The following is an 18,828-nucleotide window of genomic DNA, read 5'->3' as shown; positions in this document are numbered from 1 at the left end:
GGGCGCGGGGCGGCCCCGGCACGCTGAGCTCGGGATGCGGACGCTGCTGCCGCCCGCGCTGTTGACCTGCTGGCTGCTCGCCCCGGTGAGTGCGCCCGCGACCCCCGCCCCACGGCGCCCGGGACCCGGGTCTCCTTTGGAAGAGAGCGCTGCTCCCGCCGGGCTTCGCCTTCCTCCCGGGTGCTGGAGCGCGGGCGGGGTCGGGGAGGGGGAGCGGGGTCGCCCGGAGTCCGGAGCTTCCTCCCGGAGAGCGTGAAGCGCCAAGCTCCGGCCCCGCCGGGTTGCGGGACTCGGGTTCGGAGGCCGCCTGCGCCCTTCCCCGCGCCCCATCGTCCGGGGTTTGCTGGAAACGGGATCGTTTCTCCCTGGACGCGTCAACGATGAGCTGGTTCGGGGCCGTCCCGGGAGCTGGGAGCTGCGGGCACCTGCGCGGGTGCGCGTTTCACGGGGAGATCGGGGTTGGCGTTGGCCGCAGATGCCTCTCGGGCCCTCCCTATACTTACTGTTTGTTTTAGTGTCGGGGGGACGTGGCGTCGGTTAAGTAAAGTTTCCTTTTGAAAATAGTTGCTTTTTTCCCAAGAGCACTGGAGGAAAATAACCGCGCGTAAGTTTGTTGAATAAGTGCCTTCGCACATGGAGTTCTGAATTATTCCCTTTGTGAACCTTTAAAAAAAAAAGGAAAGAAAGAAAAATATCCGAGCCTTGTTTCTTGCTTTCCTCTCGGAGACTGAAGCGGGTTTGCGGTGCGCGCGGTTTGGTGCGCCTGGCAGCCGAGGTGGGTCTGGATCGATCCGCGGCCGCTCTGCAGCTGGGAGGCTGCGCTGCCGACGGGACAGTGTCATTGATTAACCGGCGACGCCCGGTCTGCAGCGGGGCTCGAGCCACACTCCCTGGCCTTGCGCGGAGGCGCAGCCGGGCTTTCCTCCGTCGAGAGTGGGCGCTTTGCGGAGCGGGTCCTTGGAAAGTCCCGGGCTTTATCATGGTTAATGCCGCTTTCATTGCTACAAAACGTCCTAAGTCGTTGCTCTGCGTATTCCAGGAACGTCAGGTATTATAATGTCTTTTATACTTTAACAAAGTTTTTTCTTTTTACATCAATATAATTTCCTTAATTCTGAAATTTAAGCCACTCACTTGTCCTGCATGAAAACAGAGGACTTGGAGCCGGGAGTCAGTGCCTGGTGCTGGTTCAGTCACCAGCTCTTAGAAGCAAGCTTGGGGCTCTTTTAAATGGAGCTAAAGGTGGCAGCAGTTCCAGCATTGTTTTCCCCTTAATTGTGTTAGGAAATTGTGTTCCTGGTTGGAACTCTTACTGACCATTTCCATAGTAAGATAACTAAACATAGATGGCCATAATGCACCCCACAGTATGATTCTCTGTGGTTATTACTTTAGTACAAGTAGAATTTTGGGTAGTGGCGGGGAGGGAGAAGATCACGACCAAAAGGATGGGTGGAGGGAGCCCTCCTTAAGCCCTTAAGGGCCACTAGGCAGGCCCTGGGCTGACTTGGGGGTGGGCGTGAAGAACAAGAATGTTGATCTAGGTAGAAACGGTGCCTTCTGAGAGGAAGCATTGTGCAGTTCTGCCTTCTTCTCACATTAATAGACTGTTAATTACTATCTTTGTAGCATCTTTCACTCCCTTGATGGAGCCTGACTGGAAATCGCCCCCTCTTCTCTGTGGGGCCACAATGGTGTGATTCCCCCACCTCTGCCTCCTTCCTCATCTTGCTTATCTTTTTGAATATCTTTTCCACCCCAAATTCTAGTCAAAATGATTGCAGTTTTATCTGTAGTTAGAGGGTTAAGCTTTGAACGTGTACCAACACCTTTAAAAATAAAGCCCTTCTATCACGGCTCTTTCCCCGGGTGGAGGCCGTCCTGGGAGGAAGCTGCACAGTCCACAGGCCTCCACTTAAACCAAACCAAAGGCTGTGAAATGGAGGAGCCGGGTATCGAGAGATTAATGGAGTAAAGAGCTCTGTTGCCTCCAAATTAGTACCGATGTGTTATGTTAGTAAGTTCATTTTCCTGCTCAGAAAAAAATATTCTATTAGATTTTGTATTTGTTTTATATTACCTTTACAAAGTAAATAATGAAGTTTTTTTTAAATGCCGGAAAAATTAAGGTGATTGGTTTTAAATGCATTTACGTTTGGAAGCAGTTTAAAACTGTGAGGTTTTGGGTTGTTTTTGTAGAACTTTTGCTTGCTTTTCCTCTTATTGTGGAATTTTTAGTTATTAATATTTCTTTTAACCTTGAACAGGTGAACAGCATTCACCCAGAATGCCGATTTCATCTGGAAATACAGGAGGAAGAAACAAAATGTGCAGCGCTTCTGAGGTCTCCAACAGAACAATACAAAGGTAAGGCAGAGAGCTTGGTGAGTAAGAACTCCAGTGACATTCTAACCCTGGAATATGCCTCACTCAGCTGTGGTTCAGGGTCACCACCTGCATCTTTAAAAAAAGTAAAAAGAAAAAGAAAGGCCACTTCCCACTGTTTGCTAATGAACTATAGAGTGCTGGACAGGTAGAGTCTTCACACACACCTTTTAAAAAGAAAACCTTAATTCTTAACAAGAATAGTTTCCACGGTTTGAGATGATAGCAACAGTTACTAAAACAATTTCATGGGCTTTGTTATGCTTTGCAAAAGCAGCTTCAGTTTTCCAGAGGATAAAAGCATTTATCTGAATTCTTGTATTTTAAATTCTTAGCTATAGGACAGATGAGTCTGATCTGGTTAAGGATGATGGATCCTTGGCAGAAAGTAAACAGGAAAACGGGACTTTGGTTGTGCTGAAGACCGGCCTGCGGTGCACGCTGTGAACGTGCAGATTGCCTTCCCCGGTTTGACAGAGGCGTGCTGGGCCATCATGCCCCAACCGGGCCTGCTAACAACCTGTTTATAGACTCTGCCCTGGGATAGCACCCGGCCTATAAATAGTAGCAAGGCCTTTGTCCGTCAGCTTTCTCTGCTCTTTGTCATGATTTTCTCCTCTTCAAGAAAGAAATTAAATCTGTGTTAAAACAGTCTGGTGTCCTGTAGAGGGCCTCAGATGGTGGGCTTTATTCAAGCATAGCCCTGCCCAGCAGAAATAGATGGCAAGCCACATTACAATGAGTAAAAGAAGCACGAGAGATGAATTTTAATAGTATCATTTATTTACCTGAATAAATCTGAATCTTTAACATTTTGACATATAATCAACCTAAAGTGATTAATTTTACATTCTTATTTTATGCTAAGTTGTAGAAGTCCAGTGTGTTTTTTGTGCTTACAGCACAACACAATTTGGACCCCATTTCAAGGTCCAGTAGCCACAGGCGGCCAGCGGTCTCCATGCTGGACAACGGGGCTGTAGCGTGTTACTAAAACCCGTGTCCCTCACCGTTCCCATCCCGCTCTGAGCCACCATTTCCCAGTCTGAAACATGCAGGCTCTGCCTCCAAGACTTCTTCCGGCTTTAAAGGTCTGTGATTCCGTGGTGCATGCGTGGTTCTGGCCCATCTTCCAGATTGTCTGTTTGAACTCTGTCCAGAGAAAGGCAAATAAAGCTGAAGCCATGCTGAGAGTCTGTCCTGGGAAATGCTGACGCAGCCAAGGAGATGTGCATGGAGGAGGCAGCCAAGCCGTCACGGCAGAAGCAGCAGCATGGCCATGGAGGGTCCTTCTTCCCAGTGAAAATTCTGAGTTAGGAAAGGTAGTCCTGAGGAGAGACGGACGTTTAGGATTACCTGGTTACTTGGGGGCCTGGGGACCTGGGCAGCCCTCCTCACCTCCAAGTTCCAAATTGTCCAGCTTCTTGTTTTCATGGGATATTAGAAATGCAGATTTATATAAAATATTCCACTTTCTTAAAAGCTTGCAAACAATACATTAAAAAAACAAGATTTTGAGGGAGCCTGGAGCTGTCTGATGGCTCACTGCACAACAGCTGGACCCTAGCTTAACCCAAGATTGGAGACGCTTCCTGGGGCACCTTCACCCAAAGATAGGTCAGCACATTTAAATTACTCACAGGGGCTCCTCCTCAGTGGGCAGTCTGTGTGTGAGTCCCGTCGGACACTAGGGGCCACAGGTCCCAGGCAGTCACTCAGCCCCACACCAGCTGGAGCGGGTTCAGATGCAGGCCTGAGGGCCCCTTGTAGGCAGCGTTGGTTGGGAAACTTGTCCCTGGGCTTTCTTGCAGCAACAGGTGTCTACCTGGACATCTTGTATTGAAGACTCTTATTTCCAGTATCAGCTCTGTAGGAAAAGTATCTGTATCTCATCCGTTTTACCTTTTTGACTTGTATGAAGTGCTTGGTAACAAGACACTGCCCTTCAGGAGAGAAGCAGCAGCGTGCCGGGGCCTCAGCCTGGCCACTCTTTTGTTTTGTTTTGTTTTTTGTACTCTTTGAAATATGCATGGCTCAAATGCCAGAGATGTAAACAGAAGTAAGTTACCAGAATAAAGATGCTATCAGCGATGTGAACCAGAATCCACAGGCTGAGGCTGAGGAAGGCATCTGATTAGATGGGCTGAGTGACTCCACGGGACAACAGTGTGCATTTGCACCTGATGCCAGGTGAGGTGAGACACTGAGGGTCTGTAACAGCCACTTTTAAATCTGTACGATTAAGAAATTTGTGTGAAAGAGTGCCAGAAATGAGGTGAAAAAAAAAACCTAGTTTCCAGTTCCAGTGAGATAATTTGTGTAAGTCTGATTTGGAAATTTTTCTCTTTATTACATGTTGCATCTAAAAAAAAACACATAAATCCAGACAGAAACCAATTTCAATTCTAAACTCTCTAACAGGATTCGCTTTGTAAGCTTAGGAGTTATTTGGAGCTGTGTGACTTAACATTGATGCATCACTAAGACAAGCTTTCTCTTGCCCATATGCATGTGAGGCACTCCAGGCGTCAGAGCCGAGATCCAGCCCTCTTCCCGTGGCCCATGCCAACCTGCAGGTGGAAAGGACAGGTCCCTCAGGGGGCTTTGTCCAGGCTTCCTGCCTAGGCACAGGCTGGATAGGAACTTCCATGTGACTTCATATCATTCTTAACACCCGCGTCTGGAGGGTTGTGACCTGCGCTGGGGAGAAGCAGAGGTGGTTTCTGTGCGTCTGGGAGCTCCCTGTTCTGAGCCATCCTTCAGAGGCACATGGCTGAAATGGATCTGATGGTGAATGTCAGCTTAGACCAGGCCACGGAAGGTGCTAGGTTTAAAAACTAACTTTTCTTTGGTTTTTCTTTTAAACAATGGATGCTGAACTTATTTGGATCTACATGTCAGGAACTGTGAAGGGTTTGAGGTCATTCCCCACTTGCAGGCTAACAAGGTAGCCTGCCACAGTTTTGCAGGTGCTGCAGAAGATGTGAGATGCTGGGCCAGAGACAAGAGACTTGCTGTTCACACACAGCAGGCATCATCAAGCTGCCCCTGGAGAGTCGGGGCACGCACAAGTCCACACATGGGTAGACCCCACTTTTCCTTCCACACACGTGGAAGCTGGCACACTCTTCACACACGCACTCAGCATCTTGCTTTTCTTTTCTGTTTTGTATTTTAACTTAACAATGTATTTGGCAACTGTTCTGTATATGTTCTTATATTCTATTTAAGAGCTGCTATAGTATTCTAATGTGTTTCTTTAGTCTGTCCCAGGTCCATGGACTTTTAGGTAGTTGACAGTGCTTTGCTACTACAAACAATGCTCTAGTGACTGTTTTGTTGGTGGGAATAAAATATTTCACCAGCATTTGAGGGTTAACTTCAAGCCACTAATACAAAATTGGAATCACCATCTCCTATGACCAAATGACATGATTTTTGTCTGCTTTCTCATTCCTGTGACGGTTGTGTCACGTGGAATATACTTAATCACATCCCATTCTACACCTAGTCTTTTCTTTCTTGTTCCTCTTTGTCAGAGGAAACCGGACAGTGTCCACGAATGGGTTCCATGACATCATGTGGGGCCTGGCCCTCCTTGGGGGCCCAAGGCCTGTGCTGACGGCAGCATTCCACCTGGCTCTGTGGTCTCGGCTCAGCTGTGCGGTGATGCTGTGAGAGCTGAAGCTCTGGTGGGAGCTCGCTGTTCCTGGTCCTCAGCAGACGTTCCAGTCAGACCTGTGCTAAGAAACTAAATGAATAATCACTGTCTTATGCTCCAGGAGGTCTGAACCGAGCAGTTTTGGAATCCACGGCAGAGAGCAGAGAAGTAGGTTCCTCTGATGTCAATATTGATGGTGTAGACATCAGCTGCATCTTAATTGGTGCCTATCTCTTTCCTTTCCGTTTTCTCTCTGATATAAGTAGGTCCTTGTCCTAGAGCAAATAACTCTGGACTGCTGAGATAAACAGCCTGGTCACTTTTTTCTTCTGGATCTTTTTGACTAGATTTTTTTCTATTTTCTAAACTCCTTAAGGTCATTTCCTCATCTTGGATATTTAAACAATTAATAACTGTTTATTGATTGAGATAGTCTTAAAGTAATGTCTTTATGGCCTGGTGCAATGGGCTCACACCTGTAATCCCAGCACTTTGGGAGATCGAGGCAGGAGGATAACTTCAAGGCAGGAGTTCAAGACAAGCCTGATTCACATAGCAAGACACCAGAAAAACTTTTTAAATTAACCTGGTGTGGTGGCACACACTATAGTCCCAGCTTCTCAGGAGGCCGAGGCAGGAGGATTGCTTGAGCCCAGGAGTTCAAGGCTGCAATGAGCTGTGATGGCACCACTGCACTCCAGCCTGGACAACAGAGCAAGAAGTTGTCTCTATTTTTTTTTTAAAGTAATGTCTTTGTATTCACTTTTTATAGGAAACAACTCTCACTGAATTAATTTTTACCCTGAATAAAATGCTTATCTTAAGCATCATAAAGGGAATTATGGTTGAGAAGTCAGTTTCTGGCAGGTGGAGGAGCCACTCGGAGGTGCACCAGTGGCTTCTCCTGTCTGGGAAGAACAGAGCTGTTGCCTAGGTGACCACAGTGGGTCACAGGAAGCCATTCGGGCTGGGTGGCCGGCCCCTTGGGATGAGCTGCTGCTGGTGGGGTCAGAGTCGGCTTCCTCCCCATCCCTTCTTCTGAGGTCAGGGCTCAGTCTGGTGCTGGTGACCCGAAACGCAGCAAGCTCCCACCTGTCGATGGCCTCTCCCAGTGCACACCTCTCTGCCCTCTCCACTCCCCTCCCTTGATCTCTGTCTCCTCCATCCTTGGGCTCTCACACCTGCCTCCTCCTCCCCAGGTACGTCCTCAGAACCTGGCTGCTTCCCGTCCTGCTGGTGGGGGTTGGTGACGAGTGGCTGCTCCTTCTCCAGGTGGCCACAGCAGTAACAATTCCTGCTGGCCTCATTTTTTATGATTTTATATTGATATACCCATTTCACATTCTTTACTTACGAGCCATGGTTTTTACGGCATGTTGTCTGTCGGGCTTCCTCCTTTTCCTGGGCTCAGCCTGTTCTTCCACAAGGACTGTGTTGGCACGGGGGTTCTTGAGAGGCTCAGAGACCTGGGCTGGCTCAGTGGAAACCAGACCCACAGCCAGCGTGCAGCAGTCCACACACACAGCTCCTCAGTGTGGCCAGTGGCCTCTCAGCTTCTTCCTGGGCAGCAGTGCTTGTTTGGGGTACATGGCCACTATGGATACTAATGTGTGCTTTCGTGCAGCCTGTCAGATTCTTGGTGGCTCTGGCTTTCACGTTTTTGACGTGCTGTGGTTTGAATATTTATCTCCTTCAATACTCAGGCTGAAAGTTGATCCTCAATGTGGTAGTATTGAAAGTCGGGCCTTGAAGAGGTGATTGGATCATGGAAGCTCTGCCCTCATAAGTGGGTTAATCCATTAATAGATTAGTGCGTTTTCATGGGAGAGGTGTTATTATAAGAAGAGAGACCTGGGCCAACACGCTCAGCCCCCTCACTACACAATGCCCTGTGCCACCTGGGGACCGTGAGGAGTCCCAACCAGCAGGAAAGCCCTCACCACTGTGGCCACTCGACCCTGACTTGTCCAGCCTCATAACTGTAAGAAATAAATGCCTTTCCTTTGTAATTTACCCAGTTTCTGGTACGTTGTTATGAGCAACAGAGGCAAACTTGGACACTTGAGCAGATTGCAGCTCTTCCTGAAGGGGACTTGAGACTTGAACCTCTTTGGTCACAAAGCTTTATAGAGTTTTTTGGGTCAATACCCAGTTCCAGTGATGCTCCAAAGGCTTCATGGCCAGGGCCTGTATGTTTGAGGCTTGCCTCGTGTCGTGGGATGAGTGGAAATTAAACCATCTGGCTGACATTTGCTGATGCGTTGGCTGATCCTCTCATTTATTTATTCATTTATTTATTTTTTCTGAGATGGAGTTTTGCTCTGTCACCCAGGCTGGAGTGCAATAGCATGATCTCAGCTCACTGCAACCTCCGCCTCCTGGGTTCAAGCAATTCTCTTGCCTCAGCCTCCTGAGTAGCTAGGATTACAGGCGTCGTCACCAAGCCCAGCTAATTTCTATATTTTTAGTAGAGATGGGGTTTCACCATGTTGGCCAGGCTGGTCTCGAACTCCTGACCTCAAGCGATCCACCCGCCTTGGCATCTCAGAGTGCTGGGATTGCAGGTGTGAGTCACCGCACCCAGCTTCCTCCTATTAATATTTTCCTGCAGGTTTTTATGGAACAGACACCAGATTGTAAAAAAAAACTTACCTTTTTAAATATAATTTGTATTATTTTATTTTATTTATTTTTTGAGATGGAGTCTCACTCACTCTGTTGCCCAGATTGGAGTGCAGGGGTGTGATCTCAGCTCACTGCAACCTTCGCCTCCTGGGTTGAAGCAGTTCTCCTGCCTCAGCCTCCCGAGTAGCTGGGATTACTGGCATGTGCCACCGAGCCCACCTAATTTTTTGTATTTTTGGCAGAGACAGAGTTTCACCATGTTGGTCAGGCTGGTCTCGAACTCCTGACCTCAAGTGATCCACCTGCCTTGGCCTCCCGCAGTGCTGAGATTACAGGCGCAAGCCCCTGCAGCTGGCCCTTTTTTAATATTAAAGACTCATTTTCCTTAACTAATCAGAGACTAAATAAAGACAGCATGAAGCTTAGTAAGTTATCCTGATAAAACACAAAATCATTGTTTTCTAGGCCAATTACTTAAAACGTAAAAAAAAAACACTTTTGTAATTAAGAGAAGACCAATATTCAAGAAAATACTGTCCTATTAATAGAGAGAAAACAAACTCACTTTGTGTCAGTACTTTACTAAGCTTTTTTTTTAACAGAAACTTATAAATAAAATCATTCTAATCTTAGAAGTTTGACCACACATAAAATTTCCTTTGTCAGACCTTCTGCAACTGTGTATGCCCAACCAGCTTTTGTCTTACTCATTTTCTTCTTTTCCATTCTGGAACAATCAGTCATCTTGCTTTAAGATAAAAGTACTCTCTTTTCCTTAAACACAGACCTCATATACTTTCCTTATTAAAAACACATCCTACTTTCTGTGTACATTTTTCATATACAGTTGTTTGCTTTGATATTTATTTCTAGTGGTTTTAATCACACATGTTAATTCAAATTCTTAATCCTTAGTGACATTAATATGCACTGTGATTTAGGAAGTACATGATATCATAGTTAATAAATGGCACGTACTTTCTTAGCACAGGACATGCTTACTGGCAGACCCAGGTAGCTCCATTTCCTCTATAATAAGCCAAAAATACTTAAGTTTAAACTTCTTTTTAGGAATTAGTGTTTTAGTAGTTTATCTTATTTGGGTATGATCTAGATATGTAGCAAATATCATTTAATTTAACTTAGTATAATTTCAGAATTTCAAGTTTTCAAAAAGATTTGGAAACTGTTTTTAAACAGATAATATCAAACTACCTGTCATCTCAGGTTACTTTTCTTGTTGACAAATTTTTTAAGAGGAATAACAAGCTTATTTGACTAGCTCAGCTAGGTAGAATGTCCATTTCTACTAAATCATTGATACTTTTATTTATTAAAGATTACTCAAGTTATATGAACTCGAAAACCATTGGGTTAGTCCTTTTTTTGATACAATATTTAATTTATACAAGCATCTAATTTTCTTTAGGCCAGTAAAATACAGCTCTTTTATATGTTATTTCTAATAATAATATCGGGAGGTAGGATAATGTGACATATAAATAACATACATACATATAGACGTACATAACCAAACAGACAGAAGCAGAGATTCCTGGCTTCTGTTCTCAAATTGTAGCCCTGTGCCATGTACAATAATATAAAACCCAGTGGTCAGTCCAAATTGTGTTCTTGGCAGATAAAGTTACCTGTTTGGATGGCCAAAGTCTTTTGTTAATACATATGGAAAGGACTTTAAGATTTTCCATTTGCCAGTTTTTTCTACAGTGTTCCCATTTATTCTCCCTTCTGATGAGTCATTTCCCAGATGCCTGCATTTTAAAGATTTCAGTATCTCTAAGGCAGGGAGAAAGGACATTGAGTTTTCCCCAGAGAGGAGTTGTGGGCATAGTTGCCTGTTGTCCAGGGTCAGCCATATTGGGACTGCAGGCCATGTTTAGGGATTGGCTGGGAGACACTGGTGTGTTGACAAGTCCTTCTCCTCTTCAGCTTCAGGTGGCTGCTTTTGTAATAGCTCAGGGTTGTGTGCAAGGCCAAAATCTGAGTTAGTTGTTGCAGATGCCCCAGGCTCAGTGGAGGATTTAATTTGTAAGGAAGTTGGTTTTCAGAATCTTCATAGGGAAAAGGCAAGAAATCAAATGTTAGTAGACTCAAAATAGTGTTTTGTTTGAGTGCTGTAGAGATTCCTTTAGGGAGGCTGTATTTTTGGAGTCATTCTGTCTAAAATCAATCTGTATGCCAATCAAAAAATGTATTGTGTGGTTTTGCAGGCACTCAGGATTCCTTTTTCTTGAATGTGCCCGTACGTGAATGATTTCGTCTGGAATAAACTTCCCACTGTGGCCACTGTGACTCAGAGTCATCCTCCTGAGCTGCACCCATTTCTCGAGAAAGCCACGGGCTCTGGGTCTGTAGTTTCTGAACGTAAAATGAGCTGGAGTTCCAGATGGGGAGTCCCAGCCTCCATGGATTCTGATGAACCCATAATTCCCTGTTTTTCTCACATTTTTCTTACCTGAGGCCTCCAACTAGACCCAGGCCAGTTTCTGTAGAATACCCAGTTTGACTCTGGATCCCAATCCAGGTTCCAGTGCAGTCCCTGTCAGACCCAGGCTGAGCTCTGGAACAAAAACTGCTCCCATGGAGTCAGAGAGCTCAGGCTGCAAGTTGTGGAGCTCGACCTCCTAGAGGGGCTCACCCTGTGGCCACCAAATGCAGCAGGAGAGCAGTAAGTGCAGTGGCCCGGGGGCTGCCCACGCCTGGTTACGCGCTGCTCCCAGGGGTCGTCAAGGGTCTCCTTCAGATCTTGCTTCTGACACCAGACTGTCAAAAAGGTAAACCGAGGCACAGTGACATGTTTAAAGAGTTGATTTGAGCAAGCAACAGCTCATGAACTGGGCAGCTCCAAACCCGAGGTGGTTCAGGAACTCCCCTGAGGCAATGTGAGGGGTAGGTTTTTATAGACAAACACAGAAGTAAAGCAAAGAATGCTGGCTTGGTTACACTTGCACAGCTGGCTCATTTGTTCTGTCCCATTAGAAAGTCCCTCATTGATATGGTTATTAACAGTTTGTTGGCTACTGCTGGTTGTTAAGCTTAAATCCTATTCTTCTTTAAAATGGGAATTTACAAGAAATGGCTCAGGTTAAGTGTCCCTTATGTCTGCAAATCAATCAAGGTTGAGGTGATTTATGAGACCTGACTGGTTGTGTCTGCTCAGGGATTTTTCAGGTGTTGTCTCCATTTTAACTTTGAGAAGCTTAAGCCACCTCTGGTGATAACCAAAATCAGTGACTGAGGTGTGGATTTCAATGAAGGTTTCAAGAGGTTTATTAAGCCAGTCTTACACCACATCCAGAAAAAAACATGAGTCACAGACACACCTCTGACTATCTTTTCTGAAGAGGTCTTCAGGAGGGTTAGCATTTATACTTGTCCTTAAAGGGCAAAGTCCTGTGGGGAGAGGGGCGAGGAGGTAGTAAGGCAAATGGCCACACGCTGAGACTTTAGTTGGTACCTGGTAAATCTGCATTTTACATCAGACCAGATGAACTTTTGAAGAAAGAAAGGGGGTAAAGGAAGCATCAGTTTTGCAGGTATCTCTGGGTAGGTGGAGGAAATGGCTGATCTCATCTTGTCATTCTGAACCTGGGAAGACAAGCTTGTAATTGGCATGATCAGTGTGAAATGAACTCGGCCTCCATCCTCAACTTTTCCTTTGGCATAAAGAGTTTGAGGGTCCTGAGAGTTTTGTGTTTGCCTTTACACTGGAGATAAGGTTTTCCATTTGTTCACCATCCACTTTGTGAAATCAGCATTTTCTCTTCTCTGGTCTATGTCGATTCTTTGAAGTTTGAGGGCAGGGCCCCATGTTCTTCTTTCTAAGATTTGATGACCCCTCCTCGTTCCACTGGCTAGAGTCTCCCCTATCACACCCCTGGCACAGACCACCCCATTCTCTACGTTTCTGCATGTAGATGAACTGGGCGGAGGTGGCGTGTTCTGTCTGGAAGAGGAGACTGCCATGCTGGGCCTTGGATGCCATATCCAGAGCACGCTGAGATGTCTGCAGCCTCTTAAGTATCCTGCCATTGGTCATGCTTCTGTGGCTCAGAATTGACAGTTAATTTCAAGGCAACCTCCCTCCCCTCCCAGGAGATTATTAACAGAGCTTTTCAAAGGATCTGTAACTTACCTGTAGCTCTTTCCTTGCCAGTGGAGAATGTAACCACCCGCTGGGTTCTTCCTGCCTACTGCACAAACAAGATCAATACACAGCATTGCAGTAAAGAAAGAATTTAATTGACGTGATGCTGGCCACGCCATGTGGGAGACCAAGTTGTTACTCAAATCAACCTCATCAAAGGCTCAGAGGCTACGGTTTTTCAAAGGTACTTTGGGGATGGGGGTGCTAGGCAATGGTGCTTGCTGCTGATTGGCTGGAGTGCCATCATAGGGGCGTGAGAAATGGTCCTCGGTGGGCTGAATCACTTCTGGGTGGGGCTACAGGAGTGGTTGACCAGTTCAGGTGCAGCCATGGTGTCAGACATGCAGAAACCCTGAAAAGACATCTCAAAAGGCCAATCTTACGTTCCACAATAGCGAAGTCATCTGCAGGGGTAATTGGGGAGGTTGCATATCTTGTGACTTCCAGAATAACGACTGGCAATCATTTATATCTGTGGCTTAGCGGAATTCAGGCTCCTGTCCTCCCCCTAGCCCGGTGGTCTCTCATTAGCCTTACAAAGATGGTTGAGTTTGGGGGAAGGGCTCTCATCACTTAAACCATAATCTAAAAGTCTCCTGAAGTTAGCTTGACCTAAGCCCAGGAATAATTGAGGGCATCTAAAGGCAAGATGGGGGGTGGTTAAATCAGGTCTCTTTCACTGCCATCATTTTCTCACTGTTATAATTTTTGTGAAGGTAGTTTCAAGAGGGGAGGACAGAGGCCAGTTTGAGGGGACGGAGTGTGAAGCTGGTTACCTGGCCCTGTCCCAGGTGTGTGGTGACAGGAGTTCTTACAGCTGCAGACGGGCATGCCATCAGCCCCAAGACCACTGTCTCCTGGCACCAAAATGTGCTGTGGGAGCTCACAGGAGGGAGGGGGGACATTTACACCAGGGCTCGGGCTGGCTTTGCCCTGGAGCTTGAAGGGTGGTGGGCTTTGGTGTGCAGCAGGTGGAAGAAGCCTGTGTCAGGCCTGAGCTCAGCCGTAGGGAGGGAAGGAGGGAGCAGTTGAGGGAGAAGAGCGGTCAGCGTGCCCAACCTGCAGAGCTGAGAGCACTGAAGGCTCCTGAGAAGTGGGGTTTGCGTGTGAGCTGTGTTTCAGGAAGGTCCATGAAGCAGTCATTTCTGGAAGGAATTAGGGCATTCCTGGAAATGAGGAAGCTCATTGATCGAGTTCCTCCAGGTAGGAGACGGAGATGCCCTTGTGGTAAGTGTGGGAGGGGCAGCTCCAGGAGCCACCTCCGAGGATCAGTAGAGCCAGAGCCAGGCCTCAGGGCAGGACCCAGGCTGCAGGACAGCAGGGGATCTCCTCCTGAAATTTCACAGAGTAAAGAAGGGGGGTCAGAGGTGAGGAAAGTGCCTCTGGTAGGGACTGCCAAGGCTGCTGGAGAGAGGGTGAAGGGGTCCCAGCACGCAGGTGGGAGGCCCGAGGCAGGAGGGGAGTGGCCAGGGGTGCGCAGAGGTTTTCACACAGTTGTTAGGACCTCAGTCATCTGGGGGACAGAAGGTGGGTTCTGGTGCCAGCAGGTGCCTGGGGGCATGAGGAGACCACTGCAGGCTCAGAACTGCTCCAGGGTGGTCAGGGGTTGGGAGAGGATGGGACTGTGAGGTCATGAGAGCTGGGTCCCAGGGTGTGGATGAGGCAGACGTCCCAGGGCCCAGCAGCTGTCCCACACCACGGCCGGCCGTTCTGTGGACCCTGGGCACAGCTGCTGGCCCTGACTAAGCTGGGATGGTGTCCCCTCATCCCCGTCAGGTCCCGCGGGGGCAGAGGCAGCAGGAGCCTGAAGGAGAGACCAGTACCAGGTGTCCTCACCTGGCTCCATTCCTGCTGAGACCCATGGTCAGGCCTTGCCACAAGGCGGAGGTGGGCGGTTTGTCCTGGCGCTGTGGATGTGTGTTCTGGGATGACCCGGGAAGAGACGCAAGTCCTGATCATAAATCTATGGAAGATTGTCCTTGGAATAGCACAGCAGGACTCCCCATGCTTTGAGGCCTTGAATGTTCACCTCTCCAAGGCAGGTTTCGTGTGGTCCCAGCCCTAAGCCCCTGTGGCCCCAGCAGCATCCCGAGCCAGGGCAGGAGTTCGGGGGAAGGGTTTGAGAATATTTGACATGAAAGGAAGCACTGGCTGTCCGTGAAGGTAATAACAGCAAACATCTGGAAGGGGAAGAGTTCAGGCATTTTGCAGACGAATTAGCACACACATCTGTTTTCCTGATGCCCACATGCGTTTACTCAGTGCCTCTGTCAGTGTGAAGCTGAGGGCCCCAAGGACCCTGCAGGTGTGGGAGAGACTCCCACCTCTGAGGCATTTGCAATGATTCTTTCTCTTTAGGCAGAGATGGCTGAGCAGGGATCCCAACCACATGGATTGGACTGACTCAGGCTCCATTTGGAGCATACTTGGATGTTTGGGTTGTATTGGATTCAGCACATTCTTAAAAATGCATAGGTTCTGTCTGGACCTATATACGTTACTTTGAAAAATCTTCTTGTTCATTTAATAGTTTTGGTTATTTCTGGATTTGGAGTCGTGGGTTTAATGTTTGTTCAGGTCCCAGAATGTGGCCCCCGCCTGTGGAATCCACCTGAACCCCAGCCCAGAATCAAACCGCTGTTTCTGAAATTCAGAATCCTGCTGTGATCCAGTTTCCAGGTGCCACCTAAGGGCGGTGTGCCAGGAGATGGCGTTTCCCGACACAGTCTGTAGTTCACCGTCAGGCTGTTGAGGGTGGGATGTGTGCAGCGCACTAATGAGACAGAATGTCAGCGTATCTGAGTCTTCTGAAAAAAACCTGGCTTGCTGTAAAATATCCTCTGCAGCATTCTAAACATGTTTGGAGGCCACGCTGTGCTATGGGGCATTGTCTCCTCCTGTCTTAGCTGTTTCTCTCAGGGACCAGGAGCCGACTCTTGCCAGCCAGGGGGATGTTAGGAGGAAATTTCCACATCAAGGCTGTGTTTGTAGGGTTAAGCTTTACCATCCTTTCTGGCAAGAAAAGCCCTGGTCAGGGAGCCCTGCACAGTGGCAGGTGGTCCCGCCCACAGTACAGTGCATGGCAGTGCAGCAGATGTTCAGTAAACGTCTGCTGGAGAAATGAATGTTCGTTACTACCAAGTAGAAGAAACTTACCTGAAAACCGTGCTGGATCATCGAGAGCAGCCTACTGGTTGGACGGTGTATTGCCTGGTTTCTGCCTCTGTGGGCGGTAGGGTTACTGTCGTGCCCAGAGCCCCTTCTCTGATTATCTCTGCAGTTAGTCCCTCAGCTCTCGGCTGCAGCTAACGCCCTTCCCAGGATGTGGCCATCTCACACCTCCGCCAATTGTCTCCTGAGAAGAGTACATTCTCATTTCTGTGCTCTGTGCATTCCAGGGCATGCTCCTTTTATTAGTTTTGACAGGTAATTGCTTTGGGTATTTCCCTCCAAAGGCTCTTCCCTCTCTATTTCTGCCAAAAGCAATTATTGTCATCGTTCTTAATTGCAGCATTTCTAAAATGGCATTTGGCATCGTACCCAGCTTAGCGAATGCATAGATGTAGCCCTCCTCATATCACTTGCAAATATTTTAAGAACAAATGATGTAAACATGCATCCTCAGAACAAAAAGAAAGACAGAAGCCTTCATTTGGTAGATTTGTATAATCACTGTTTGTGTTAGAATAACTGAGATTCTGTAGGACTGAGAGTAACAAGATATTTTGTAATTGGCCACCTGCACAAGCAGCATTCACTGACAGGGAGATTTCAGGAGTCTGGCAGTGTGGGCCACCGTGTCAGAATCTCCAGATGCAGGGAAGGTTTGTTTATGAGAGCCCTCAAGTTCACGTTCCACAGGTTTGTGAAATCTGGACCTGGGTGGTGTCGCATCCAGCTTCCTGCATTGTTTCATCAGCTTCACTCGGGAGCTTTGTTTAACCATAAACACTAAGACAAGAAGGTCCTGGAATGGAGCTACTAGAACACTGAGGGTCTCTGTACGACTGCTCCCTGAAGAATTGGGCAGGGACGCTGGCAGTGGCTCCGAGGAAACGTCCACCTCTCAACTATGAGCCCCTGAGCTCTGGAGATGGACACCGTGGGGCCCTTGCTCTGCATGGTCAGCTGGGTGGCTGGGAAATGATGACCCTGAGTGCCCAGGCTGACACCAGGTGTCCAGGAATGGTGTTATTTTGAAGGGTCTCTAAGCAGAAAGTCAAAGTAAGGCAGGAATGGAAATCATGCTAAACTGCTGCCAATCATAACTGCAGCGGCCTCTTGAAGGCTCCAGAAAGCAGAACTAGAGCTGGGGGTAGAAATCACAAGTAGCCAGATTCTGGCCCTAGGATATACTAGATAATTTTGTGGTGAACTGAGGTGGACAGCTGCTGCAGGAGGGGCGGATTTCCCAGACTGAGAGTAACCAGAGGGTCAGGCTGCCTTGGACCAGCTCTGTGGCCCTTCCAGTCCTGGGCACCCACTGGTCCAGTCTAAAGTGAGGAAAGAACCACAGTTCCCCGTGTCCTCCTCACTCAGGGACCCTGCGGACTGGCCAAGAACATCTTACACTGCAGAAAAGACTGTGTCCTCCCCGTAGGCATGGACACCAGTTGGCTTTGCAAGATCAGCAAGTAGGGGTCAGTTTGTGTGGTCTGGGATGATTCAGGTCAGAGCAAATGGCCATGGTTCACAGAGGACAAAGCACTTTTTAAAAAATGATTTTCAGATGCCCTCTCTCATCACTCCTATTCAACATGCTATTGGAAGTCCTAGCCAGGGCAGTCAGACAAGAGAAAAAAATAAAGTGCATCCAAATAGGAAGAGAGGAAGTCAACCTATCCTCGTTTGCAGATGACATGATTCTATATCTAGAAAACCCTATAGTCTCAGCCCAAAAGCTCCTTCAGCTGATAAACCACTTTAGCAAAGTTTTAGGATACAAAATCCATGAACAGAAATCACTAGCATTTCTATACACCAACAACAGCCAAACTAAGAGCCAAATCAGGAAGGCAGTCCCATTCACAATTGCCACAAAAAGAATAAAATACTTAGAAATAGAGCTAACCAGGGAGGTGAAAGATCTCTACAGTGAGAATTATAAAACACTGCTCAAATAAATCAGAGATGATACAAACAAATGGAAAAACATTCCCTGCTCATGGATAGAAAGAATCAATATCATTAAAATGGCCATACTGCCCAAAGCAATTTATAGATTCAATGCTATTCCTATCAAACTACTAATGGCATTCTTCACAGAACGAGAAAAAAACTATTTTAAAATTCATATGGAACCAAAAAGGAGCCCACATAGCTAAGGCAATCCTAAGCAAAAAGAAGAAAGCTGGAGGCATCACATTACCCTACCTGAAACTATACTACAGGGCTACCATAACCAAAACAGCATGGTAGTGGTAGAAAAACAGGCACATAAACCAATGGAACAGAATACAGAACCCAGAAATAAGGCTGCACACCTATTACCATCTGATCTTCAACAAGCCTGACAAAAATAAGCAGTAGGGAAAAGACTCCCTATTCAATAAATGGTGCTGGGATAACTGGCTAGTCATATGTAGAAGACTGAAGCTGGACTCCTTCCTTACACCGTATACAAAAATCAACTCAAGATGGTTAAAGACTTAAATGTAAAACCCCAAACTATAAAAGACCTGGAAGACAACTTAGGCAATAGCATCCTGAACACAGGAAAGGAAAAGATTTCATAACAAAGACACCAAAAGCAATTGCAACAAAAGCAAAAATTGACAAATGGAGTCTAATTAAACTAAAGAGCTTCTGCACAGCAAAAGAAACTATCAACAGAGTAAAGAGACAACCTCCAGAATGGGAGAGAACATTTGCAACTATGCACCTGACAAAGGTCTAATATCCAGCATCTATAAGAAACTCAAACAAATTTACAAGAGAAAAACAACTCATTAAAGAGTGGGCAAAGGACATGAACAGACATTTTTCAAAA

At 47.0% G+C, this 18,828-nt stretch overlaps 1 protein-coding gene across 3 annotated transcripts in view; it reads left to right on the top strand.

Annotated features, from left to right (window-relative positions):
* Positions 1 to 6: 6 nt before the first annotated feature.
* The window catches only part of VIPR2 (vasoactive intestinal peptide receptor 2), a 108,513-nt gene continuing 89,691 nt past the window's right edge, over positions 7 to 18,828 (top strand). Inside the window, exons 1-2 of one of the 3 annotated variants that reach the window (XM_017861673.1) lie at positions 7 to 85; positions 2,268 to 2,367. In XM_017861673.1, coding sequence (XP_017717162.1) covers positions 35 to 85; positions 2,268 to 2,367 — 151 coding nt within the window. In that variant the 5' untranslated portion in view covers positions 7 to 34. The other 2 variants (XM_017861672.1, XM_017861674.1) reach the window with 2 other exon arrangements.

Source organism: Rhinopithecus bieti, unplaced genomic scaffold (genome assembly GCF_001698545.2).
Source record: "Rhinopithecus bieti isolate Rb0 unplaced genomic scaffold, ASM169854v2 scaffold_60909, whole genome shotgun sequence".
Classification (NCBI taxonomy): domain Eukaryota; kingdom Metazoa; phylum Chordata; class Mammalia; order Primates; family Cercopithecidae; genus Rhinopithecus; species Rhinopithecus bieti.
Note: the sequence above shows the minus strand (reverse complement) of the source record. Positions and strands in the feature narration are given on the sequence as shown.